Source organism: Molothrus ater, chromosome 13, assembly GCF_012460135.2.
Source record: "Molothrus ater isolate BHLD 08-10-18 breed brown headed cowbird chromosome 13, BPBGC_Mater_1.1, whole genome shotgun sequence".
NCBI lineage: Eukaryota > Metazoa > Chordata > Aves > Passeriformes > Icteridae > Molothrus > Molothrus ater.
In genome coordinates, this window is record NC_050490.2 from 19,266,934 (window position 1) to 19,294,781 (window position 27,848).

Consider the following 27,848-nt stretch of genomic DNA (forward strand, 5'->3'; position numbering starts at 1 on the left):
GTTGCCATAAACCATTGCAAGGGCATCCAGAGTAGCACAGCCCTGGAACCACTTCTAGGATTAGGCCTTACTCCCTTGAAAAATAAACCTTGGCAAGAGCTCCGTTCTCCCTAATAAAAATTCCGTTTTCACAGCTCTAATCAAGTTTTCCAGAGCCGTGGTCCAAATGAGAAACTGCACACAGAATCTCTGACCCGGGAGAAGGAGACGGAGCCCTGCATTTAGAGCTGTGCCAGGCTGGAAATTTCCAAAGTTCCCGGTGTCTCACCCGTGGCAGAGCCCTGGAGTGTCCCAGGAAATCTGCTCCTGGCACAGCAAAGCTCTGCCACGACCAAATTCCTGCTCCCAGGTGGGTGAGGCTCCTCTGCAGGGCTCTTCGGGGAGAGCTGGCACTGTCCAGCCTGGAGAAGAGAAGGTTCTGGAACATCTCAGAGCCCCCTGCAGGGCCTGAAGAGGCTCCAGGAGAGCTGGAGAGGGACTGGGGATGAGGGATGGAGGGACAGGACCCAGGGAATGGCTTCGAATTGGAAAATGGGAAATTTGGGTGGGACTTTGGGAAGGAATTGTTCCCTGGGAGGGTGGGCAGGGGCTGGGATGGAATTCTCAGAGCAGCTGGGGGATGTTCCCAGGGCCAGGCTGGACACTGGGGCTTGGAGCAGCCAGGGCCAGTGGAAGGAGTCCCTGCCCACGGAACTGGACGATTCCAGAACTCCACGATTCCATGAACTCCTCCATTGAGTCTACCCATGAAAGGAGGATCCACACCACACCTGATCTTCGTGTCTGAAGATGCTCAGGAACGAAAACCTGGGGTGAGGCTGGGGCTGGAATGCCCCTGTGGGCTCCCAGCTGTGGCAGCACGCTGGATTCCGTGGCACCAGGGGCTTACAGAACACCTTTTATGGAGCTCTTGGCAGGAAAACAACGTGTAGAAATAACAGATGTGGCAAATCACAACCACGTTCTGAGAGCTCGCTGCAGCTCGGTTTTCTGGAAACAATGGGCTGGGTTTAAATTGGTTTGGGGTTTTTGTTATTTTTTTTTTCTTCAAGAAAACCTCCATGGGCAAAGAAATGGTTGAAAGAAGGGGGAAAAGGCTGAAAGTGCAGATGGGGATTTGTGCAGATTTGAAAGTGCAGATTTGCCTAAAGAGATGGGCAGGAGGGTTGAGCCTTGGAGAGCTCCTTGGGACCTGCAGTGAGATTTTCCTTCTGAGGCCACCAAGTTCCTGGGATGGATCCCAAGGGAATGAAGTAACCCAGTGTCCCCATAAGCAATTGTCCTTCTGGGACATCCCTGTGGAAATGTGGCACTGCCTGAGGCTGGAAGGACGGGGCTGGGGGTGTGGATTCTATCACATCTGTCAGAGCTGGGGCAGTTCTCTCTGTCCATGGGACAGTTTTCTTTATCTCCCCCACAGCCAATCCTCCCTCCAGGAGATCTCTGCTGTTCATGGGCCATTCATTATTAATTATCTGCTGTCCATGGGCCAGTAATCATTAATTATCTGCTGTCCATGGCCAGTGAGTGTCCCTGCATGGCTGATCCAATTCCATCATCCCATGGGGGGATGCTCCGCCCAGGGGGAGGAGCCAAGCATTCCTACCTGGGTACAATCTGAATTTTGGAACACCCAGTGCATTCCCAGAGGAGAGGAGCAGCTTCCTGCTGCCCTGCATTGCCAGAGGGAGCCCAGGCCCATCTCCAGCAGCCCTGGAGCTGCAGAGGAAAACTCCCCCCTTGTGCAGGATCCCTGCTCCAGCAGAGCCACAGCTGGCACTGCAGGAGGGCTGAGCCCCCATGGGATGGGGCTGTGCCACCCCCTGACACACAGGGGGCAGGGCACGGTCTCACTCTGGCAGTGTTGGTTTGTATTACTGCATTTTTTTATTTTATTTTTTATTTTCAATTTAATTTTTCAAAATTTTTTAAAATTTAATTCATTTTCATTTTTCCTAATGAATAACTGCTATTCCTACTCCCATATCTTTGCCCGAGAGCCCCTTAATTTCAAAATTACAATAATTCAAGAGGGAGAGGGTTTACATTTTCCATGTCAGGGGAGGCTCCTGCCCGCCTGAGCAGCGCAGGACAGGCCCTGGGGGCATGGCTGGGTCGGTGCCTGGACCATTCTTGCAGGGATTTTCCAGCCTGATGATTCCCCGATGGTCCCTTCTGCAAAGGCTGCGGGTTTGGGATGAGCTGGGATGACAGTGGCTGTATCCTTGTTTTCCTGGGGTTTTCTGGGGTGGGCTGGCTCTGCAGCTCCTCAGAGGCGCTGGAAGCAGCAGCAATGTGGATTTTCCCCCAGGCCCCTCCCAGGGGAGCAGAGCAGAAGGGACAGGCTGTGCCTGCCCGGCTGATAAAGAGGAACAAACTCAATTGAGCACCACCAAACCTCTCTGTTTGTCATGGGACACGGCGTCCTGAGCACCTCCAACCAGACCCAGCCCTTTAAACCATGGCTATTGTGGGATATTGCTGGGGGTTGGGTGCTTTTTTGGTTTTAAACCCTTTTTTTAAAATTTAAACCCTTTTTTTAATTTAAACCCTTTTTTTTTTAATATTTAAACCCTTTTTTTGTTTTTTGTTCTAAACCTCTTTTCTGGCCATCACTTTACAGCTGATTTTTACTTGGACATATGGGAACATCCCTGGTACAGCAGGTCTGTCATAACCCTGTTTCCCAGAGGGGAATTTGGCCTCCAGTCTGCTCCAGGATGTGCCATTAATCCATAATTTATTGTTTGGGAGAGCCCAGATGTGAGCACAGGAGCAGCCACTCTGCAGCAATTTTGGCCAAGAGGTGCCAATTATTTGTTGGTATCATTTGAAAGAATTTTGGGTCCCCAGACAGGAGAAAACTGCAGGACATCTTCGATGGGAAGGGAAAAAGCAGTGCTAACAGTCTGTCTTTATTAGCAGAGAAAAGAAAGATATTTTAGCTAAAGGCTTCCAACTTGGAAAAAAAAAAAGGAAAAAAAAAAGGAAAATTCAGCTGAAAGAGAGAAGTTACTGTTTTGAAAGAGTTCGCTGGGTGGAGACATCAAACAGAAAGGATCTTGTGTAATTCTGCTTTTTTGGTCTAATGCTAAATTCACCCCTTTATTCCTTGGCTTTCCCACAGGGAGATGGCTGAGGAATGCTCAGGGAAAAGCTGATTTTTGGAGAGGCTGGAAGCATGTGGCATCTCCCAGGATCAGCCCCAGCCACTGCTGTCTCTCATTTTTGCCCAGACAGCTGATATTCCCCAGCTCTTCCCACCCTCCAAGTCCTCTGCAAGTGTTAAGTATTTTTTTGCATCCAGCAAATGGAACAATAAGGGAGGACTTAATTTTCCCATCTGTCAACTCATCCCGAACAAATTGTGCGTCTTCCTCTTCGGAGTGAAATCTCAGCTAAATTAAAAGCTTTAGTGTTCATTTTCATGTAGCAGAGGTTCTGGAGGAAATTCTGTCATCACATTTCTGCCTGCTTTTTTGTTTGTTTGTTTTACTCTTTTTTTTTTTTAATTTTTATTTTTTATTTTTTACATGTGTCGCGAATGGCGGATGGTTTGTTTCTGGAGCTTGGGTGGTGGCTCTGTCTGAGGTATCCAGCCTGGAATTGTGCTGGATTGTCCCCAGAGTAATGCTGGGCAGGTTGAAGCCAGAATTATCATGGAATTCTGGAAGAGTTGGGGCTGGAGGGACCTTAAATCCCATCATGGGATTTAGTGCCACAGGCAGGGACACCTTCCCCTGTCCCAGGGTGCTCCAGCCTGGCCTTGGGCACTGCCAGGGATCCAGGAGCAGCCCCAGCTCCTCTGGGAATTCCATCCCAGCCCTCCCCACCCTCACAGGGAACAATTCCATCCCAAAATCCCATCCCTCCCTGCCCTCTGGAGTTCCCTGTGTCCTGTCCCTCCAAGTCCCTCTCCTGGAGCATCTCTGGGCTCTGCCAGGAGCCTCCCTCTCTTCTCCAGGCTGAAGTTTCGGGGCACAAACGCCGTGTTAAGGAAATCCAGGGTGAGTTTTTTTGGAGGTATTTCTGTGCTGCTGCAGAGCTCGAGGGTCAGGAGCCCCTGGTGACAGCACAGCTGCCACCCTGCCCTGCTGAGGGCACAGCCAGGCCGGGGCGCGCTGCTCCCTTCTGCCTCTGAGCCGGGCCTGCAGCAGGGGGTGGCACCAGGGGCGTTTGGGGTGTCCCAAGAGGGGTCTTGGGTGTCCCAAGAGGGGTTTGGGGTTTCCAAGAGGGGTTTGGGGTGGCATAAGAAGCATTTTGGGCATCCCAGGGGGCATTTTGGGGGGCTCAAGAGGGGTTTTGGCTGTCACGAGAGGTGTTTTGGGTGCAGGAACCCCCTTTTCTCTCACAGTTTTATTTCCTTGCAGATGCTGTCTGTCCTCCCCTCGGCCTGTCCCTCCTGCTGTCCCAACGTCACCCAGCTGGCCGGCTCAGATAAGGGCTCCAGGGGCAGATAAGAAGTTCCTCCCCTTCTCCTCCCTCTTCTGGAGCAGCAGCAAATGGTGAGGCTGAGCTTTGACAGCCCCACAAACCCCCAGGAAAGTGAAACCAATCCCACCCCCTCCCAGGCTCTGGGAAAAACATTTGTCAACGCAAATCTTTGGTGAGAGAAGTGAAATAATAACCAAAAAAAAAGTTGGCTCCTCTCGTCCTCAGCAGCCCTAAGCCACCCCTGAGGTTCCAGGGTTGGGTTACCGGGAGCAAAACCCTGCTCTGTGATGTGGCAAGGACACACCCTGCAGGAGACAGGTAGGAATTTGGCTCTGGAGCTGTTTTCATGGGAAAACAAAAGGGTTTCTGTGACAGTGCAGAACAAGTGCCAGCTCCAGGCTATGAACTCTCCCCAGCCCCTGGTAGCTGCAGGATGTCCCTCACAAGGGCCCTCCAAGCCAGCAGCAGCTTTTCCCAACCTTCCCAATCAGCTTGAGAGCAAGGGGATGACAAATCCCAGGAAACTGGGAGAATTTCAGGGCAAATCAATGCCTTCTCCTCATTGCCTGGTGCTTGTCCCTCAGTGAGGCATTCCCAGGGGGCACCCATGGATGCAGGAGGAGCAGGAATCCTGCTGGGATGTTGGGAGGAGCTGTGGGACTGCCCCACGCTGATCATGATGCCTTGTGCAGGCTGACCTGGAGCAGAGGCTGGGCAGAGCTCCAGAATAAAGCAGGGATTCATTCAAAGCATCTCCTCCATGGATCCACCTTGGGCAGCACCAGAGCCCAGCCAGGGCTGCACCCAAGATGAACCAAAATGGCCCCAAAATGCACGGCCGGGCACGGGCTCTGTCCCTGGGATCAGTTCTGCTCCATTTGCACCTTGCAGTTCATTGTCCCATTCCAGCTTTAGCCCCTGCAGTCCCACCCTGCTTGTTTTTCTCTCTCCAGCCCACGGGGTTTGTGCTCTGGGGCTGAGGTTTGGGTCATTTGTCCTTGGTGCCCAGCTGGAGCAGGAATTGTTTTGTGTCCCTGCTCTGTGCACAGAGCTCACCATCCCTCATGTGAAGCCCAGACCCACCCACTGAAGCAGCAGAGAACCTGGAAAATATAAAATCCAAACCTGAGGCATCAGGAGGGGGGGCAGAGGCAGCTCCTGCCTGGGCCAGGGGTGTTGGGAGCTGCTGGTGACTCCAGGCAGGATCCAGGCAGGAGCTTTGGAGCAGATCAGGGTCAGGAATTTGTCAGTGCTGATGTCAGAACAGGGATGCTGTCATGTTGATCTCCCCTGGTGGCTCAAGGCTGGGCTGTGCAGCCCCCAGTGAGTGAGAGCACAGGGGCAGGAAGGGGCAGGAAAAGCTCCGGAGTGTTTGGGTCAGAGCTGCAGACAAAGGGCTCTTTGTGCCCAGAGCTGACAATGACAAATAAAGAGGAACCTGTTGATCTAGGGGAGAAACGGAGGATTATGGACAGATCACATGGGGAGGAAAAGACCTTGGCTGCTTGTCTGGCTGTCAGTCTGGCCCTTCGTTAAAGCACTTTGCTTAAATTAAATATATTTTTAAAAAATTAAAATCTAAAATACAAAAAACTCTTAAAACTCTAAATCTATAAACTAAAACTTCAACACCAAATTTAATATAAAACCTTAAAAAGAAACCTTCTAAACTTAAATATTAAAAATAATAAAAATTTATAACTTAAAATAAAAAATAAACACATTTAAAATTTAAAATAAAAGCACTTTAAATAAAAATACTAAAGTAAAAAATTAAAATATAAAAAATAACGACAAAGATAAAGAAAAATTTAAATACAATACTACAGAAATATTATCTAGTATAAATATAAATAATTATATAAATATGATGTTATGAATATATAAATATAAAATATTATAAATGTATTCTAAATATATTATGTAATATATTAAAATTATGAATATATTTACATTTACGTTGATATAAGTTATAAATATAATATATAAAATATATTACGATTATGATTATATAAATATTATATATTATAAATATTAAAATTTAATATGAATTAAAATAGAGTACATTTAGATATCATAATTAAGTAAAAAACCTTAGACCATAACATAAATATAACATCAAAACTTAGGCTATAACCTATGGCACGAGCTCCTGTGCTTTTTCCTCAGCAGAGGGGATCTGCTCCTCGCTGGCTCCCAGCCAGCCCCGAGGCATCAGGACAAGAATCAGTGTTTGCAAAGCCCTGTGATGGCAGCAGCGAGGCTCAGCCCCACTGTCTGTCCATAAACCCAGGACACAAAGAAAAGCGGTAACAAAACGCCTGTAACTCAGCAAAGTTCCTGGAAGGAGCCCAAAAGCCGTGTCTAATGCTAATAATAAGCGTGTTTCCCAAAGGTAACATTTGATTTCTCTCCAAAACGAAACATATTTGAAGCCCTGCCTGGTTGGGGCTGTATAGGAGATTAACTGGGGCGCTTTAATGTGTGGCTGGGTTTGTAAAGCCTCCAGCCAGCTCTGGAGGAGCTGCCCCAGCCCTGACAAGATCCACAAAACACTTCCCAGATAGCGTGGTGTTTTTCACAGCAAGCCTGGAAAAATCCGGGGCAGGGCTCTGGGTTTGTGGCACGCACATCTGGCCCGTGCGGAGCCCAGAGTGGCGTGCACAGAGCATGCTGACCAGAAATATTTGTGCTGAGCATCGATGGGCTGCCCAAAATGACCTCCAGAGCCTGCAGAGCACCGTGGATTCCTAAAAAAATCTATCCCGGCCCATTATGTGCTGGAATGCATCTGAGTGCTCCAGGGGAGCCTCTGCTCGGGGAGACTGATGGAAATGGGGGGGATTTGGGATAAATCAGGGTTGTGGGGGAATCACAACAGAATGCTTCCCCCTGTTTTATTTATTTATCTCGATTTATTTATCTTGATCTCTTTATCTTTCCAGCTGGGGGAGGGGAGCCCCAGAGGGAGAGAGGCCCTGGGAGCGCTTGCAGTCAGTGCAGATAATGCACTTGCAGTCAGTGCAGATAATGCACTTGCAAGTGCTCTCTCCTTTACTGGTTTTCCGTAAACCGCTGGGCACAGCTTCCCGGCGATAATGGCAGAGCTGTGCCTGTGCCAGCAAGGATTGACTTCCAAACAAAAAAGGAGAGCGCAGCTCCTTGGGATGGTTTAGTCTGGGAGCTCCCCCCGGGGTTCCACCTCTCCTTCCTGTGGAACAGAGCGTTCCTCCCTTCCCTGGAGTTCATCCCAAAGACACAACAAACCCAAACATCCTCCTCCTCCTCCTCCTCCTCCTCCTGGAAGTGCGTGCTCAGGGAGGCCTGGAGTCCCCAGCCCTGGATGCTGAGCCTCCAGAATCCTGGAATGGTTTGGCTCGGAAGGCACCTCAGAGCTCCCCTCATTGTCCCAGGTATCCAAGGAATTCTGGATGTGGCACTGAGGTGACAAGGTGGGGATGGGGCACAGCCTGGACTCGATGACCTTGGAGGGCTTTTCCAGCCTCAGGGATTCTGGAATTCCTGCTCACTAACCAGAGCCTTTTTCCAAGCACTGCTCTTCCTTCCCCTTTGCCATCCTGATTTTCCACCCTGGTAGTGGGTGATACATTCCCAGAACAGCTGGATTAGGCCTAGGGTTCAATTAGCCTCATTAAAAGTATAAAATAATAATTCCTCATTAAAAGTATAAAATAATAATTCCTCATTAAAAATATAAATTAATAATTCTTTGTTCGAAGTGTAAACTAATAATTCCTCGTTCCAAGTTGGTTTGCTATGGACAGCCCCACCACGGATTTGGTGCCTGATGATGGAGTGGGGGCTGAGTTTTTCTTTTAATGCTATTTCTTAACTGGAGGCAGCTCTATTTATGTGATGTGGGAGGGTAATTTTTAGGACTGGATGACCTTGGAGGGCTTTTCCAGCCTCAGGGATTCTGGAATTCCTGCTCACCAACCAGAGCCTTTTTCCAAGCACTGCTCTTCCTTCCCCCTTTGCCATCCTGATTTTTCACCCTGGTTGTGCTGGATTAGGCCTAGGGTCCAATCAACCTCATTAGAAGTTAAAATCATTACACTAATAATTCCTCATTAAAAATATAAACTAATAGTTCCTCATTCAGAATATAAACTAAGAGAATTCCTCGTTCCAAGTTGGTTTTCCATGGACAGCCCCACCAGGGATTTAGTGCCTGACACTGGAGCTGGGGCTCAGCTTTTTTTTTAGTACTATTTTTTATCTGGAGGCAGCTCTATTTATCTGTGCTTTGGGAGGGTAATTTAATGGGTAAATATAATCTTTATTAATATTTTCTTTGTTAATTCATTGATGTTGGTAAAGAGCTTTGAAGATGAAAGCGCTGCGTGCAATAAATATTAACGTTATTCCAACTTATTTGAATGTTGCCAGCATTCCAGCTCCAACATCTTTCATCCAAGAATCTCAAAGTGCTTTTCCAAATGTTAATTAATTTCCTCTCAGCAGTCCAGGGAGACACCTTTTATCAGCAGCATCTTCCTTTCCCCAAGGAGTCCTTCCGAGTGCATTTCACCCCATGGATTTGGGCAAACTCAGGGAACGTGGCAGGAGTTTTTCTGGGATGGATCCAAGAATTCCTGCCTCCCGTTTTCCCAGCCCTGCTGCCCGACAGCATTCCCTTCCTGGGAGTGGGGTGTGACACTCAGCTGCTTTTATTGGTGGCTCTCGAAAGAAATAAAAACAGACAAGGATCGCAGGCCCCACCCAGGGCAGGGGAGGAAATGGAACTCTTCCAAATCAGGATGGTCCCAATCAGGAATCCAGGAATTTTCAGGATTTTTGATGTGCAGGAGGAAATCTTGATGGGATGTTGAGTCAGAATCTTGTAATTCTTGCTAAAAAGATTATTAAAATAGAAATATTTTCGGAAATGCAGCACAGGTGAAGATCTGAGCTGAAGGAAATGAAACTCTTCCAAATCAGGATGATCCCAATCAGGAATCCAGCATTTTTCAGGATTTTTGATATTTAATTTTTTGTTTTTTTCAGGAGGAAATCTTGGTGGGATGTTGAGTCAGAATCTTCTAATTCTTACTTAAAAGATCATTAAAATGGAATTTTTTTTTCTGAAATGCAGCACAGGTGAAGGTTTGAGCTGAAGGAAATGAAACTCTTCCAAATCATGATGATCAGGAATCCATGAATTTTCAGGATTGTTGATCTGCAGGACGAAATCTTGATGGGTTGTTGAGTCAGGATCTCGTAAATTTTATTTATAAGACCATTAAAATGGAAATATTTTCTCGGGTGAAGATCTAAGCTGAAGGAAATGAAACTTTTCAAAATCAGGATGATCCCAGTAAGGGATCCACCAATTTCCAGGATTTTTGATATTTCAGTTTTTGTTTTTTCAGGAGGAAATCTTGATGGGATGATGAGTCAGAATCTCGTAATCCTTATTGGAAAGACCATTAAAATGGAAATATTTTCTGAAATGCAGCACAGGTGAGGATCTGAACTGCAGGGCAAATGCTGCAGGTGAAAATTCCCCTGAAAAACCCTCCCCAGTCCAGAGGTGAGTGAGTGATGAGCCAAAAAAAGAGGATTTCGAGACAATGTGACTCCAGCAGGCCATGAGAACAATGAGAAGTTCAAAAATAGCACTATTGACTGGTGGAAAAACAACATACATATAATTTTCAGGTAATTACTGCAGCATAATTAGCTGGGTTGTTTTCACATGAGCCATCTGAAATGAGCTCTGCTTGCTGCTGGAGCTCAGCTTTATTTGCAGCATTCCCATGACTCAGGGGATGCTGGAAGAGGAGGGATTGGGTGAAAAATGAAGATTTTTTTTTTTTTCCCTAGCTGAGCCCATCTCAGGGCACAGCCTGGCTGCTGCTGCTTTATCCTGAGTTTATACTGGGTTTTAGGCAAAAAAAAAAAAAAAAAAAGGAAATTTGGAGCAAAATCTACTCTGTAGGAATTCCTTGTGTGGTCCATAATGGGAATTATAGGACAGGAAAGAGACTCAAATTGGAACAGGCCTTTTTCTAGATCACTCTATAGGAAAAATTATTATAAATTCAGATTATATGATAATATCAGCATTTTATGTGCACTATGTGAATGGAGGGATGGGGGAACATCCTAAGGACTCACTCTCCAAGTTCTGGAAAATGTGAGTTATTTTTATTTCTTTGTTTTATTGCCACAGGCTTTGCTTATTAAGAATCATTTACTATCTGTAGAGAAACAACTTCTGACTTAAGCACTGGGGCCTAAAAAATCACTTTTAATTGGAATGAGAGAGTTCCTCCCAGTGAAACCCTGGGTTTGTTGATGCTGGAAGTCTGGAGAGTGCAATTAAAAGCCTCCCTCACCTCTGTGATGATATTTGGGAAATAAATGCAGCTTTCTGGAGTTTTTCTCCTCATGTTTGAATAGTTTTTTGGCCAATTTGAAGCTTCTGGAGAATTTGATGTTTTCAGTTTTGCCTGGCTTTGAATTTCTGAGCTCCCCAGGACCTGCTGTGGTTGCCTTTTACTCTTTCTTTTTGTGCTGCATCCACAAATTATGAAAATGGGTGCTAATGACCAAAAAAAAAAAAAAAAATCCCAATCATGATTCATGGAAATGGAATTTTGTTGACAAAAAGAGGGGGATTTAACTTGGCCAAAGGAAATGCTTTTCCAACTGGAGATGAATATCTCAGGAATGACCATTTCTTCTCAGAGACAGAACTATTCCAGTTTTAATTTCAGAAAAAACAAAATAGAAGAATTCAAATAAAGACCTGGAGAAAAGCAAGCAGATCCACCCAAAAGGGGCAGTTTTTCCAGACAGAGAAGTCCCAAAAGTGAATTTTGGGTGAGTAAAACGAAGGTGAGGAGGATGCTGGGGCAGGAAACGCTGTCACCTCCCCTGGGCTGGCCACACCTCGTCCCAGTACAAACCAGCAGCTCCCACAATCCTGGAATGGTTGGGCCTGGAAGGCACCTCAAAGCTCTCTTCCTCCTCCAGCTGTCCCCAAATCTGCTCCTGAGGTCCCCAGGCGTCCCCAAACCCCGTCCAGGTGTCCCTTAGACCCCCCTCAACCCCTTCCCCATGTCCCCAGGTGTCCCTAACCCTGTCCCTGATGTGCCTCAGTGTCCCCAGCCCTGGTCCTGGTGACCCCACGTGTCCACAGTCCTGGTCCCGGTGTCTCTGGGTGTCCCCAGCCCTGTTCCCAACATTCCCAGGTGTCCCCAAACCCTGTCCAGGTGTCCCTCACCATGTCCCCAGGTGTTGCCAATGCTGCTTTGGATGTCCCCAGGTGTCCCCAAACCCTGTCCAGGTGTCCCTCACCATGTCCCCAGGTGTTGCCAATGCTGCTTTGGATGTCCCCAGGTGTCCCCAAACCCTGTCCAGGTGTCCCCAACCCTGTCCCCAGTGTCCCCCCCCTCATCTGCAGGCAGGTGGCCCAGACCAGTACAGACATGGATGGGGGACTGGGGGATACTGGGATCTACTGGGAGCCCCTCCCACCCAAGATCATCCCGGGAATGCAAATCCTGGGCAAGAAGGGGCTGATTGTTGTGGCCACGGCCATTGTCCTGCAGCTGCAGGGCCCTGTGGAGCTGGGGAGTGACAGCGGCTGGGCTGGGAATTCTGTCACTCCAGACTGGGAATAGAGGCTGGGAATTCTGTCATTCTAGGCTGGGAATTCTGTCACTCCAGGCTGGGAATACAGGTGGGAATTCTGTCATTCCAGGCTGGGAATTCTGTCACTCCAGGCTGGGAATACAGGTGGGAATTCTGTCATTCTGGGCTGGGAATTCTGTCACTCCAGGCTGGGAATACAGGTGGGAATTCTGTCATTCCAGGCTGGGAATTCTGTCATTCCAGGCTAGGAATACAGGTGGGAATTCTGTCATTCTGGGCTGGGAATTCTGTCACTCCAGACTGGGAATAAAGCTGGGAATTCTGTCATTCCAGGCTGGGAATACAGGTGGGAATTCTGTCATTCCAGGCTGGGAATATGGGCTGGGAATTCTGTCACTCCAAGCTGGGAATTCTCTCATTCCAGGCTGGGAATTCTGTCATTTCAGGATGGGAATTCTGTCACTCCAGACTGGGAATACAGGTGGGAATTCTGTCATTCTAGGCTGGGAATACAGGTGGGAATTCTGTCATTCTAGGCTGGGAATTCTGTCATTCCGGGCTGGGAATATGGGCTGGGAATTCTGTCACTCCAAGCTGGGAATTCTCTCACTCCAGGCTGGGAATACAGCTGGGAATTCTGTCATTCCAGGCCAGGAATACAATCTAGGTGTGCAGGGCAGCCCCAAAATGAGGTGAGAAATGCAAATGTCTGTAAATGTTTGCAGAAATCGCAGCGGGGCAGAGTTTGTGCAAAGCCACGGCGGGGCGTGAACTCGAGCGGCGTGGGCAGAGCCTGGGTGCCAGAGGAGGGAAAATCCAGGGAGCAGGGAAATGAGGGATGTGTCACCCCGTGACACCGCTCACGTCAGTAACAATTACACAAACTCATTTGCGTGCGCTTCCCACAGGGCCACTGCGGGGGTGACGTGCCCAAATGCTCCAGGATCCCTAAATTCAGGTCTGAGCTCCCCCTCTGGGAGTTCCCCCCACAGGAAAGTTTCCTTTCTGAGCAGCAGCCCTCGTTTGGGCCCAGTCTGGGAGAGGGTGGAAACACAACATGGTATAATTTGGTCTGATATTGCTCTTGGATGTGGGTTTTGGGGAGATGTTTGTGCCAGCCCTCTCCACATCAACTTCCTGCTCAGCACAAGGAGCCACGTGTGTTGTTATAAAGTTAAAAATGGGTTTGTTTTATCAGATATGGGCTATTCCATTGTCTTCTCGTGCAGCCAAGTAATTTTCACTGAAATATTCCTCTTTTTGTCCCTCAGAAAAGGGTATTTCACACATTTCGTGCCTGCAACAACCTTGGCAATAAAGGGATTTGAAGGGCTTGGTTGTGTTTTCTATCAAGAAATAGTAACTGAGAGTCTCTCATTAAATCAGTTTTATTCAGGCTCAGAAATGCCCTTATATTACTTTAAAGCAAAGAGTAAATTTGGATTATTAGGCAAAAAGGGAAAACTCTTGGATACTGGGACTAATGAAAACAATATGTTCTGAGAAAAAAATGCATATCTTTAAAAAATATTATTGTGTCTGAACATGGCTTTGAGCGTGTGAGTTATGTGACACGAAACATTTTTGGGGAAGTTACGGAAGAGGAAAATAAAAGAAATGGGCGAGTAGGAGACAGATTCTTAAGTCATTTATTTTACTGTGATACGGCCAAAAGGGGGAAATGCAACTTTGGAAAATTGGGAATTGAAAATAACAAAATTTTGGAGGGTTGAGGGAAATCTTGGTCTTTCGTTTTCTCTCCCCACAGAGGTTAAAAATCAAAAAAATATCATAGCTTTAGCTCAGAAGCAGGACACTGGAGGATTGTTTTGGGGCTGTTCTCCCCTACTCCATTTGCATCCCAGTATTTTCTTCTGGAAATGGAGAGAAAAGGAAAGATTTAACTTTCTGACAGATCTGAGTGCTGCCATCACTGCCACAGCTGGAGCCACTGAGAGCACCTCTGGAAATGACTGCGTGTTGACAAAGGCTTTTTTTGGCAATAAACCATCATCTGAGCCTCGGGAGCAGAGAGGAACAAAATTTCACTACATGTAAATAATAGCCTAAAAATAGAAGCGCAGATTGTTTTTCTCATTAAGTTCCTTCTCCATCCTCCAGTATATTCTGCACTGAAAAGGGAGTGACTATCAAAAAGCCCAAACTAAAAAAAAAAAAAAAAAAGAAGAGCCTGGGTGAGGTTCGGCTGTAAAAAACACTGGCAGGACCATTTTAAACCTGATTTTCTGTATCCCCTTTTTTAGTTCTCTTCCTTATTTTAATGCAGCTGAAGCCATTCTGGGGCTGTTTTATTTAAGTGAGTTTTGAGAGAGGACGCTGTGGTTTATGGCCATGTGTCAAGTTTGATAGTGTTGTGCCATGATTTAGCAAAACACTTTGAAGCACATGTCCACATCCCACTGAATTTGGTAGGAAGTGAAGAAGCAGAGGAAAAGCTGTTTGGCTGTGCAGCAGCTTCATTCAGGGGGAAAAAAATACAAAAGTGATCGAAATAAACCAAGGATTTGTCTCCACACAATTACAGAGCTTTAAGGCCAATTTCTCTCAACTTGATGTGAGCTCATTGATCATATTAGATCATGATTATGACGTGTGTTTAATAATTTCAAATGAAAGGGTTCTGCACTGGGCTGCCTCAGACCACTGAAATAGACGGGCTAATTATGGGAGCCGTGGGCGTTCTGGAGTCATCTGACTTTTATTTTTTTTAGCAATCTCACCGAGCACCCTGCCCCCTCCCCAAACCAGCCTTTCAGACTCTGGGAGAAATCTTCATTACACACAGGATTATCAGAGTGCTGCTCGTCAGCCTCCTCTAATTGCTGCTCATTTTCCGAGTGCTTCGTTTGAGCGTGGCAGAGCTCCAGGAGAACAGTGGCCATCCATGGAACTGGGATGAGGAAAGAGGGGTGTCAGCCAGGAGTTCCCCCGATTTTCTGCCAGGCTGGAGAAGATTTCTGGGTGAAATGCTTGGAAATGAAAAGTTTGGAAAGAGATACGAGTTGTTTGCTTTGTATCAGGACTTCATATATCCTCACCATAAACAGGATGCCATCAAAAATCTGCTTATTGAAGACATAAAATTTATATATATATGTTCATATATTTATTTGTATATGTTTAAATAATTTATATATGTTCCTTTTCTAGGTTAAGTGTATGTGACTTGTCCACCTTGGTCAAAATCCATACAGTTTTGTCCTGAAATGATGGGATGTGACACATCCTGATACCATTCCATTGTCATCCCTATTTACTAGGAGTTGTTTTCTTCAGGTCTTCATATAAATATTCTTACCAATAACCAGCATTGTATCAAAAAGCTCCTTAAACACATTTGACACCTCTCTCCCATTCTTCCCTTAACACAAACTACCTAATTTTAAATCCTGGGTAACCCTCTGAGTCAAATGTTTCAAATTTAAATTCTGTAACTACCTCTCGTGGTTATCTTACCCCAGGCTCCCTGCACGCCTTTTTTGATTCTGCAGAGCTGGGACGTTAAAGCTTTATTTTATTTTCAGTGTCCATAATCTAAGTGCTTTCTGAATGTAGGATGATGGATTTTATGGCAGCTATGGAAAAATAGGAAATTTTGTTTTCTTTGTTCCGTTCTGTGCATTAAGGTGAAGGCCAAGGAGAGAAATTGTCATGGTGATCTATATTTATGGAATAACACACAGGTAGAAAGAAGCTGAATCAAGCTATAGTGACTTAAATACTAATATTTAATCTACCGAAATTCACAACTAATGCTGTCATCTTGCCAGGCAGAATTTTGGTAGATATTTTCCCCTCTGGCTTGCTGTTGAAAGAGCACAAATTTTATTCAAAATTGACACGAAATGGGCGTATTTGGATCCAAATTCTCTGCTCTTTGGGACTCCTAAAACACCTGTAGTGCTGTTCCTCGGTAACAGGAAAACCCGGGAGAACTCACGGTGATTCCTGAACTTCTCGGCATTAGCCCAGGGAAATAAAAATTACAATTCCCCGAAATAAAGTTCATTATTTCCCGCTTGATGCAGACCAGGAGCCGGAGGTTCCGCCGGCGCCCTCTGAGGTACCCCAGCCCCATCCCGTTCCACTCCTAAAGGTCTGAAGCCCGCGGATTAAGTAGCAGGAAGCGGAGTTCCAAAATCCCACTTTAATCAATTTATTTATTACTGCAGGAAGGCGCATCCACCGCTCCCCTGGGGCGATCCGCGGGGCTGAGGGGGCTGAGGGGAGCCGGGGCCGCCCGGAGGGACCCGCGCCCCTCACGGAGCGCGCAGCGAGGCCGGCAGCACCGCGGGGGCCGCGCCGCGCACGGCGAAACTTTACGGGCAGGGCGGCGGCCACACGGCGGCCCGGGGCGGCTCGGGAGCCGCAGCGAGAGCCCGGCGGGTGCGGCGGCCGCGGGCCGAGGGCTCGGAGCGGCGGGGACGGCCCGGCCGAGGAGGCACAAAATGGCGCCGCGATTCAAACGCTGCGCGCTGCGGGCGGGCGGGGCGGCGGGGGGGGGCGGTGTCCCGGCGGGGTTCACTGCGCCTGCGCGCAGAGTCGCAAGATGGCGGACAGTGCGGAACTAAAGGTAAAGCGCAGCTCCGGGTCCCCCCGCGGCGCCGCCGGGGCCGCGGCCGAGACCGGCCCAGGGGCGAGACGAGCCCCGCCGGGGCGGCCGCGGCAGAGCCCCGCCGGCAGCGAGGGCTGAGGGGCGGGGTGGGTGGGGAGCGGAGCGCGGAGCTGCCTCCCCTCGCCGCCCCCCCTCGCCGGCCGCGCTCCGCCGGGCGGCCCCGCCGGCAACCGGGGCAGCGCGGGCGGCTCCGCTCCGCGCCCGCCGGGTCGGGCCGCGCCGCCGCGGGCTGAGGGCGGCGGCCCGGGGGAGCCCCCGCGGGGGGCGGCGCGGCCGCTGCCGGGGCGGGGGACGGAGCCCCGGGCGCCCCGCGAAGTTTGCAGGGGAGTCCGGCGGGAGCGACCCCCGGCAGCGGCGGTGCCCGCGGTGACAGCGGGGGCAGCGCGCCGGGGAGGCCGGCTCGCCGCCCCTCCGGTAAATAAAGAACGTCACAAGCAGATGTGGAGGAGTTCCGCGGTGTTGAGCTGGCGGCCGTCCCTGTCATCCTGCGGAACGCGTGCAAACGGGGCGCTCCGAGCCGCCCCGCAGCCCGGCCGGCGCTGCCCGGGCGGGGGTCGCTGCGTTTGGGGCGGTTTTGGAGGATTTTTGGGGGGGGTTTGGGCGCTCACCCGCGGGGCAGGAGCGGGAGGAGCTCTGCCGGACGCGGAACTTCGCGTTTCCTAACGCGCAGGAGAATCAGCAGTTCTGAGGAAGAGCAGCATGCATAGAGGGTGGTAAGGGTAAGCATCCGCCCCAAAATCCGAGGAAAGGACCCCCCGAAACTTTGCGGGAGCTTTGAGGCCGTGCGTGGGTGCAGACTGAGCCCTGCACGCCCTGCAGGGTGCTAAAAAGTTGCAGAGTTTCCTCGCAGTTGTCACAGGGTCGTTATTCACCAGGAGGGCTCCTGCCTCTTGAAGTTCGCAGAGTGAACGGCACGAATCAGGTGGATATGAAATGTGTACGGGCACGGGCGTGTTAAACGTGTAACATAAACTACGGAATACGTCAAGTATGACTAAGGAGATACTTTGTCTTTCCCTCAGTTTTCTGTGTATCAAAGGTATCGTGCACTTTCGTTTTTAGATGCTTAAGGAGCTGTCAGCAGGCGAAGAAATATCAAATTTTGGGTGTGCTCTGGCTTGTGTGGGTCAGGAGCCTTCAGATCCTCCTTTAAATCCTCCCCTGGCCTTCGTTTTTCTGGGTATCTTCAGACCACATTGTATTGCTTGAGCTGTGTAGTCCTTAAGCCTTTTTTCTTTTCAAACTCAGCTTCCCACATAACGAGATCAAAGGGTTAAGATGTGATTCCAGTGCTCAACTTTTTTGTTAATTTTAGCGTGGCAAATGGAATAGTGTGTTTTGGTAAGTAACTGCGAGAGTTTCGTGGTGCACAGCAGCCAGCTTGGCTTTATGTGATGCCTTTATTAGCAAGAGGGATTCAAAAGGAGTTCAAAGAGATGGGAGATAGGGAATAAAGTCATTCCAAACCTCTTTATTGATCACGGTAAGAAATCTCCTTCTTGAGAATCAACAGAGAAAAAGCAGATTTTTTTTAAATTTATGTTTCCTAAAGCGCCGTTGCTGCCTCAGGGTTGTGGAGGGCAAATGGCAAAGTTACTGTTTTATTGTCAATCTCAGTTTTCTGCTCAGGTTATGATCGGAGTGGCACTTGCAGGCAGGGGCTGGAGGGTGGCTCTCTGTGAAAAGTTGGGCTTTTTTTCTGTAGCGACAGGAGCTCGGCAGTTTGCTTAACAAAAAAGTCATTACTTCATAAATTCACACTTGGAAGACCTCAGGACATTTCTGAATTTTTTTTTTTGTCTTTAAACTTCAAAAGGCACGTGGGTGGGTCCTGCTCTGTCAGGAAGGAGAGGGGGGCACAGAATCTCCTGCTTGGGCTTGGAGCTGTCACCCTGCAGCTCTCCAGGCTCTCGGGTGCTGCAGGAGCTCAGTGCTCCTCAGAAAAATGTGGCTCGTGGGAAGCCCTGACATCGTGGCTGGGGACACTGGCTATTTTTTAAGCAGGAGTAAATCCCCAGAAAACGTGCTTTTCAAGTTCGTTGTTTTTTTTTTTTTTTGAGAGTTGAAAGGTAGCTAAGGGAGGGTTTGTGATTAAGACTCTGCTCTTTGAAGAATGACCAGTGAATTCCTTTAATTATTTTCTTAGGTAAAGCCTTGTACGGTTCTCCTCTGATTAATTAGCAAATGGGATTGATTTCAGGTTTAGTGACCTTTAAAAACTAAAATCAACTGTAATACTTGGGTTGGGACTCTTTTGCCTGGCCAGAAAAAGTTGGTCAGAAAAACTTACTCAAGTTTCTAAAACTTTGTTGCCTTCCTGTGCTAAGAACCCTGGAGCTATGTGTGGGGAGCATGTGGAAATTAGGGAATGTGATATGATGGGTGCTATTGCCAAAGGAAAATTAAAGTTCTTGCTCCCTCCAGAAAAACAGTGGTCAGTCTTACTTGCCACAATTTTTCATGGGGGTTTAATCATGAAATTGCCTTTCCTGTAATCTGTTTTCTTACCACAAGCAAGGGCCTTTCAGCCTTTTTTGCCCCCATTTGGGATTGTTTGTTCTGTGGGGGAAAAAAAAAAATAATCAGATAAGATGAAACACAACTTTGTAGATCCCAGCCTTGTGAGGTTCCTGAATTCCTGGGTACTCAGGAAGGTTGGGGTAAATTGAAGCAGTATGTTTTCCTTTCTGCTGCTGAAATAAGGTAACTGCAAAGTTTGTTCTTCTGCAGAGTTCTCCCTCACTCCATAGGCTGAGGCATATGTGAATTTTCCTGATCTTAATTACTATTCCTGTCTAATTGCACCCAGACTCTCATTTATCTCAAGGTAAGCTATTTAAAGCTCTTTCTAATTGGAAGGAGTATACTTGAGTGATTAAATCTTTCCTTCAATATTTCTTACATCTCTTTAAATTGGTTATTAGATTGTTGTGATCTTTGCCTTCCACTCCAGCATTTTGGAAATCATTACACAGTTTGCAATAATCAATTCAATTAACCACGGATCAAAGAATGAAAAAGAAAAGCTTATGTTCAAGTATTGTCATTCTTGATACTGTCCTAAGAAGCTGGTTTGGAAAGCACATGCTGGGAGGTTTTCTCCTTTGTTCTCTCTCCTTTTAAGAAAGTGCCTTTGGGGATTGAAGAGATCCCTGGTGTGTTTCTTGTTAGACATAATTTATACTTAAAAAAAAAGTGAGCCAAGAGTTTGAATGAAAATTCATCACAGCATTTCCACACAATGGTGAGGAACACAAACCACTTAGAAATATTCTCAGTTGGGAAATACCCCTCCCTGAAATCCAGGGAGGCACTTTTGGGATAACAGTGACAAATGGACCTGTGGAATTGCATCCCTAATTTTAATAAATATAATCTACCTGTTTCAGTGTTCAATTAGAATTTTACACTTCTGCATTACGAGCTCTTCCTGCTTAATCCTTTTATAAGTTGCTGAGGTTGTGTGTTGCTGAGATTAAAGTAAATATAATCCACTTTTCATTGTTATCTGAGCCCTTGGATTACGTTTGCTCATGCTCTAATTTGGTGTGTGCCAGCACAATTGTATTTTTCACTGGTTTTTGGACTGGGTATCTTTTTTTTTGAGCCTTAGGTCATCAGCACTGGGGTTGCAGATATCAGAGGGATAAAATTGGCAGCTGAACTGTGCAAGCCTCAATCCATAACCCTTTTTTATGGCCATGAAACCGCAGATTGTTGCATGCTGCACATAAATACAGTGCCAGAGAACTTTGGGTAAACCTTCCCCATCCTGGGAGGATCTCTGGGTCTGTGCAAGTCAAATTCACTTGAGGAGGAAGGTATCAGCACCAGCATTTTGTAGTGGTTATTTTGAATGGATATACAGATGATTTTCTTTTGGCTATAAGGGTATTTAGGAATCCCAGTTAGAAGCAGGCAGGAGATGCACCTTATTCAGCTTTATTGGGCAAGAAAAATGTTGTGCTCAGGATTGCCTGGCCATTGGTGAGAATGTTCATGGATGGGGGCACACAAGAGAAACAGTGAACAGCATCCCACGGAGCAGGGTGTGGGGAGCTGGGCTGCCTCTGATACTGGGGCTATTTATAGGGATGGAGCCTGAGTGCTGCGGTTTAGAGCCTGCCCTGCCTCCAGCAGAGCCCAGGGAGGGCAGACTGGTCCCTAATGCGTTTGGCACGGTGGGCTGGAGTTCCTGGAATCTCTTCTCAGGGAAATCAGCCTCTCATCAGCTCTCTTCAGTGCCATTAGAGTGAAAACCAAACCAGAGCTTCAGGCACTTGAGGCTCGAGTGCTCCCTGTAATTGTTCTGAGATACCCCCAGCCCTGTCCTTTCTCTGGAGCATCTCCTGGAAACCTTGTTTGTCCTAAAGCTTGGGGTGAGGTGAGGGCTGACCCTTTGGAGCATCTCCTGGAATTCTTGTTTGTCTTAAAGCTTAGATGGAGGGTGGTTCTGACCCTTTGGAGCATCTCCTGGAATTCTTGTTTGTCTTAAAGCTTAGATGGAGGGTGGTTCTGACCCTTTGGAGCATCTCCTGGAATTCTTGTTTGTCTTAAAGCTTAGGGTGGTTCTGACCCTTTGGAGCATCTCCTGGAATTCTTGTTTGTCTTAAAGCTTAGGGTGGTTCTGACCCTTTGGAGCATCTCCTGGAATTCTTGTTTGTCTTAAAGCTTAGAGTAAGGGTGGTTCTGACCCTTTGGAGCATCTCCTGGAATTCCTGTTTGTCCTAAAGCTTGAAGTGAGTTGGGGGCTGACCCTTTGGAGCATCTCCTGGGATTGTTTGTCCTAAAGCTTGGAGTGAGGTGGGCTGGTGCTCTCCATCCCTGTGGCATTGGGCTGTGCTGAAACGATGGAATTTGAAGCCGTAGTCCTTTGGTTGCTTGGGAACCAGCATTTTGAGAGGGTTAAGTTTTGGATCTCTCAGTGTCCCAGAGGATTTGTGGCTGGAGAATGGATTTTTTCTCTTGGGGCTTTTCTCTTACGCGGGGTGTTGGTGTTTGGCTCTTGGCTCCACGAGGAGAGAATTTCACCTCCAGCGCTGAAGTTGTGTCAGAAATGTCTCTTTGCTTTTGCTGCTGTGCTTTCAGTGTAGAAACTTCTGCTTTACAGGTGCCCTTCTAATGGAAAACTTGGCTTTATCACCCTCCATAAAAAGTAGTAAAAGCCTTTTGAAAACCCCAGATTTCAGGGAAGAATGCAAACAAGGCTTTTACGTGAAAAACTTCTCTGTAAATACCTTGTGTGCCTCAGCTTGTGCTGCCCCCCTTCACCTCTGGTTAACAGAATTTTGCCTGCAAGAATCACAAATAAATGTTTGTGTTGTTCTTGAGCAGGAGAAAAGGGGAAATGCCCATCTGGAGTGACTGCTGGGGCAGCTGGATTTTGGGATCCTCTTGCTGAAGCTCAGGTATTGATTGTGCTCTGTCACTGCTCCAGCTCTGTGCAGACCAGTAAGTGCTGAGAGTGTTGGTTTGGACTTTTTAAAGTGGAGATGATTGGATTTTATGATGCAGAAATTGCACGTAGTACCTTCAGTAGCAGTCTGTTCATGGAAACAAATGCCTTTCTTAAAAGTAGAGTGAGTAGAGAGAGCAGATATTCAAAAATCTTTTGCAAGGGAGGGGGATGAGGAGGAGAAAGGAGCCTACAAAGGGCTGCTTATTTCTGTAATTTTACTCAACGCTATCAAAGCCATTTCAAACGTAGTCACTGCCATAAAATGTGGCTATTTCAAAGTAAATTAAAAGCTTGGGGGCTACAAGACAAACTAGAAGTATTAAAGCTTTGAGAATAGATGGAGCTGAGGATGGGGCCAGGAGATGGTAGTTTTGCTCTGATCTTGCAGGTTTTCAGGCAGAATTCTGTGGAACCAGGTGAACAGGATGTTATTGTCCCTTCAAACCTTTTCTTCTCCCTCTTTGGCTGAGGCTCCCGTGGCTGGTTCAGCTGCATTGATCCAGGAGCTGCTCAGCAATTTGCTTCATCTGGTTTTCCCTTTGGGACTGGGGCTGGCTGTGGCTGTCCCTGTCTGTTGTGTCCCTTCAGAGCGCTCTGCAGATTGGATTCCAAGGCTGGGGAGGAGTGGGAGGGTATTATGGGCTTGTCTGGAATATGGGAAACAAAGAAATGAAAAGCCAGGGTACAATTAGACCAGAGGTCAGCCTGAGCTTGACCTTCACGTCTACGGGAGATGATATACAAGAGATTTATATGGGAAGTGGCAGGATAATTAATGGGAAGGAAGAGGAGCCTCCTGAAGGCTGTGCCTGGGGAGAAGGGAGCCCTGGGCCCTGCAGCAGAGCAGGGACTCTGTGGCCACGTGGAGGTTTATTTAGGGGACAGAGATAAGTGCTGTCACCTCATGGGCTGCACTGCAGATGCTCCACAGTGAACTTCCCGTGTTTGGGTTAGGAAATGGGAATGAGCTGGCTGGACCCATGGGAGTAAACATGGCTGGGCCCTGCCTGGGCTGCAGGAAATGCTCCAGTGGCCATTTCCATCCGGGAAGGACGCCTGACAGCAGGACAGGGAACAGGGGGCGGCTCCTGTCTCTGCCCTGCTTTGGGGCTCACACAGCCAGCAGCTCCTCCTGCACAAATGGTGGAGCATCCCTTTATCTCTGTAGGGACTTCCTTCCCTGTCCCTTATCTGGTGGTGGTGTATCCTGAGTGCTTTTTCCCAGTTTCCAGCCCCAATATAAATGCTCATGCTGAATTCTTTAAACCAGAGTTCAGCAGGGATCTCCCATTGGTTTTTCATGGTGTTTCTTTCTGTTTGACACCTTCTTGATCCTGACCACAGATCACTCAGTGATTCTGGTTGGGAGGCAATCTCCAGCCCAGGCTGGATCAGCTGTGGGGTCAGAACAGGTCACTCAGGGCTTGGTCCAGTCTGGTCTGTGAAACTTGAGGGATGGAGATGGCACCACTTCTGTGGGCAGCCTCTTCCCTGGCTTAGCTGCTTTCATGGTGAAAACAGGGTTGGTTTGGCCTTTTTGGTCTCCATGCTGAGCCTCCTCCTTCAGCTTGTGCTGTGTTTCAGTGGGAGGATCGTGGCTGTTTCCGTGGTGACCTCCTGGACACACTGGAAGGTTGCCAGGAGGTTGCTCCAAAGCCTTCTCTCCACCAGGCTGAACGAGTCCTGTTCCCAAACCTGCTGCCAGGTCATCCTGCTGGACCTCACCTCTTTGACACAGAATTTCTGGGAACGGGATTTGGGCAGGTGATTCCATGCCACGGCGTCGTTCTTGAGGAGTTTGTACTCCTGAGGGTTTCTGTTCGTGCACATCCTCAGCAGCGTGCAAAAGTAGTTCCTGAGACTGTCCACTGATACCAAGGGAAAGGTGGGAATTGCTCCCTAAAATTGAAATTTCTTAAGAGGGGAGAAGGTGACACGCAGCTCTTCACCAGGAGGCTCCATGAAATTAATGTTCATGTTGAACCTCTCCTACTCCTTCCCCTTCTCCGTTAAATCCATGGCTCTAAAGCACCTGGAAAACTGAGCTCAATCTCCTCCTTGCTTGGCTGCAACACCTGAAGCTGCATCTTTTGTGGTCACAGTCAGTGGAGTGTGCAAACACGTGAGAAATGTTCTCAGGAATTCGTGCTGGGCACAACTTAGAGGCCTGGCTTTTCTGAGCTGGGCTTATACGAGATATTCAACTGCAAATGGGATATACAGGATGGTTTATACAAGATACCCAACTGAGAAATGATTAGTTAGTGTGCAAAATAGAATATAGGATGAAAATAGCAGCAAAGTGAGTTTTCCTTGGCAGTTTAGCTTAGGTGCAGCTCCCTATTCTGTATTTTTTTTTTTTTTTGTAAAAAGCAGAAGCCAAATGCAGTAGGGATAATTTGGTTCAGGTAAAATCCGTGGTGTGAGCTGCAGGAGAGTCCTGTGAAGAGTTGTGTGGATGAGAATGTTTTTGATACATTCATTCCTCATCTTGTTTCTCGAGACTCCCTTGACAAAATGATCTCACTTCTGTGCAGATGTTGTATCTCGTTTCCCTGGTGCAAAATAAGAGCCTTTGAAGCAGTCCAAGTATTTGTGGAGATTTTCAGCTTCTTGGAAAAGCTGTTGGAGGCAGCTCTGCTCAGGCTCTGGATGGAGCTGTGAGTGCACCTAGAAATGCACAGCACCAGGAACGTGGGACAGAAACAAAGCTGTTCTTTTTGGTAGGTTCTGTGTTGATTTAACAGCCTCTCATCTGTGAATCTGCTGAGGCCACTCCATGGCAGGGCTTCAGGATTTTTTTTTTTTTTATTTCAAGTATCAGAACTGTTGTTGGTTTGAATCACAAGGATTTGAAATAATATTTTTCTAAGGGTGTCCACCCAGGTTTTCATTCAGCTAATTTCTACTTTTGCCTCTTTGCTGCTAAAATGTCTCTTTCTGTTCTGCAGTGGCATTTTTATTTGAGGCCCTCGACAATGTCACTTGGCTTTTAGAGGAAATGGCTGAAAACAAACGTGTTAGAAACTGATTTTTGGGGATGGAAAAGTGGCTGTGGTGGTTCAGACCAAGTGTCCATCCGGCCTGGCGGTGTCTCCTGCAGCTCCTAGAAATGTGTGAGTGAGGAGAAGCAGCAACAGGGCAAAGTGGGAGAAATCCCCTCCCTGCAATATTCTTCCATCTGCAGCCACTTCCAGCTCAGCCCTCTGCATCCAGTGGGATGCATGAGCCATCCTAGATCTATTTTCAAGTGCCTTTCCAGGTTTCCTTGAACCTTTATAACCTGATATTGTTCCCAGTATTTTGGAAGGGATTTCTGACCCTGCTTGTGTAGTTTGGAGCCCGGTTCCATCCCTGGGTGTTGTGATGGAGGAGGACAGACAGCTCCTCCCTGTCCATCTCCGTGTGCTGCTCATGGTTTCCTAGATTGGATCACAGCTGTCCCCAGGTCCTCTATTTTTAGGTTGAAAACTCTGAGCTTTCATTATTTCTTCATTAGGGAAGTCATGCTGGACTTCTGCCATCCTCTGACATTTCCACTTCTCATCTGTGTATATATGTATATATAATTATTTTATATGTTTCTTGTGATGATACCACCGAACCCACCCACATTTGGACCTTTGGATGAAGCAGGAATTGACATAATTTAGAATAATTTTTCTTTTTGCTCTGTGCTCCCTCCCAGCCATTTCTCCCAGTGATCTGTGTGCTCGCAGCTGAGCTGATGTTCCCATACCTGTGTTTACCTTGGGCCCAGCAGTGGCAAAGGCCACCCTGCAAAGCTCTGGGCTGGCTGCTCTGCTTTCCCCACAAGTTCTGCACATTAAACTGGGCTCTGCCAGCGATGCTCCATCCTTCAAACCCTGCAGACCCAGGCTTTTCTGGCTGTGCAGGAACAGGTTAAGCCCAGAGTGCCAGTGCAGGGACTCCATGCATGACCTTCCCCTATTGTTTGCTCAGAACAGCTCAGCCCCACGGTAACAGAAGAACTTTGAATAGCTGAGCATCCAGGGCCTGCCTTCACTGTCTTAAAGGAGTTCTCGATGCTGGAGGAACGCTCAGCTCGTGTGTGCAGAGTGGGTTTTCATCGTTTCCTTTGACCTGTTCTGCTGTTCTTAAACACGTGGAGGACTCTGAGCTGGTGCCAGGCTGCGTGGAGGGGAAGCTGAGATGTGTTGGAACTTGTTTCCCACGTTCAGTTCACTCCAAAAGTTTGGTAGAATGTGCCTCTGTTTTTTAGAGGCCATTCACACAGTTTGGTAAAAGGCTTGAGATAATTAATAATTAATTAACTGCGTGGACTCCACTTCTTGGGCCCACACGATGATGTCTTGATGTCTTTATTTGTATTTTTCCTTTTGACATGGAGGCTGAGCAGTATTGTGAAGCAGTTAAAACATCCTTACCTGGAAGCAGGAGCTGTAGGTTGTTACCTAGTGAGTGGATCAGGAGGCACAAAGGTGAACTCAGTTCATACAAAAAATCTCTACTGAAACCCAGAAATTGCCTTGTTTTGTCAGCAGACCCTAAATAATCCTGTGTGTGTAAAAGAGACAGGCAGGGTATAAATTCATGAACGCGTGAGAGTTATTCAGAGGCCATTAATGAGCTGCAAAAGCCTTGTCTATATGCAAATTCCTATTCAGGGTGGGATTTGGATGAGGTGCTTAATGAGGTGGGGCAGAGGTTTGGTCAGTCAGGATGAAAAGGAGCAGTGATGGAACATCCTCCTCCCTCTGCCCCCAGAGTGGGATGGGAATGGGGGGAGGAGGGCTTGGAAAACCGAGGGAATGTTGAAGCAGAAACTGCAGCTCTGCCTCTCTCACTTGGTTGGGATTTTGATCATTTTGCTATCAGAGTTTTCTCTTTGGATCCCGGTTCATTCCCAGCGAATGCAGGATCCCGTTTGAGTTTACTTGCAGTGCTTTTCATGGATTTGAAATCCTAGGTGTGGCTGAAACTTGGCTTCTAAAAATCCCCTCATTCCATCGAGGGGTTTGTCTCTGTGCAGGGTAGGGGTTATTGTGGCAATAAATTAACTGGATTCAGTCTGATTGTGAGGAAGAGTGTCTGGAGGATGAGGTGTGGGGTTAGGGGAATGAAATCTCCCTCTTCCACCAAGCAATGTCCCTAGCATGTGCCAGAGTGCTGGGAAAATGTTCCTAAAGGCCCTGCTGAGCTCTGTGTGGGCCAGGAAAATATTGCATACAGAATATATAGAATTTCCTAACTCGCTGCGTGCTTGAGCCTATAGGTAACACTCTGGTAATACACATAAAAATGCAGTTTTCTGGCATGGACAGCTCTGGAAGCTGGAAGGACAGAATATCCCAGATTTTGAGGGCTGAAATAGGATTGTTGTGTTGGGATCAGCTTTGCCAGCAGTCCAGGCCTTGCCTAAGATGCATCTTCGGCTGTGTTTTCATTCCAAACCAATTGGAATCTCCTCATTGAGGGCTGAAGAAAAGCAGGAAGATCTGCTCCCTCTGCCATTCTTCTGCCATCTCGGTGCACTTTGCACAGTGGGGAGAAGCCCTGCTTGGGGCTGATATGAAAAACTGAATTTCCTGCTCCCCCTTTCCCTTTCTGTGTGCCCGAGGCTCTTTGGGCTCCAGCCCTGGGAGCTGCATTCGGGCCTTGGCACGTGCTGCTGCCATGTAGAGTGTAGAATTTATTTATTTAATTTATTAAATT

At 47.6% G+C, this 27,848-nt stretch overlaps 1 protein-coding gene and 1 long non-coding RNA gene across 2 annotated transcripts in view; both read left to right on the forward strand.

Annotated features, from left to right (window-relative positions):
- The first annotated feature begins 12,641 nt into the window (after positions 1 to 12,641).
- On the forward strand, positions 12,642 to 15,181 carry LOC118690539 (uncharacterized). The gene is made up of 2 exons (XR_004980866.1): positions 12,642 to 12,749; positions 13,826 to 15,181. It is a non-coding gene; the product is annotated as an uncharacterized LOC118690539 (long non-coding RNA).
- Positions 15,182 to 16,625: 1,444 nt separating this feature from the next.
- The window catches only part of PIAS1 (protein inhibitor of activated STAT 1), a 54,929-nt gene continuing 43,706 nt past the window's right edge, over positions 16,626 to 27,848 (forward strand). Inside the window, exon 1 of the mRNA XM_036389545.1 lies at positions 16,626 to 16,651. Within this exon, the coding sequence (XP_036245438.1) occupies positions 16,628 to 16,651 (24 nt within the window). The 5' untranslated portion in view covers positions 16,626 to 16,627. The remainder of the gene's footprint in view (positions 16,652 to 27,848) is intronic.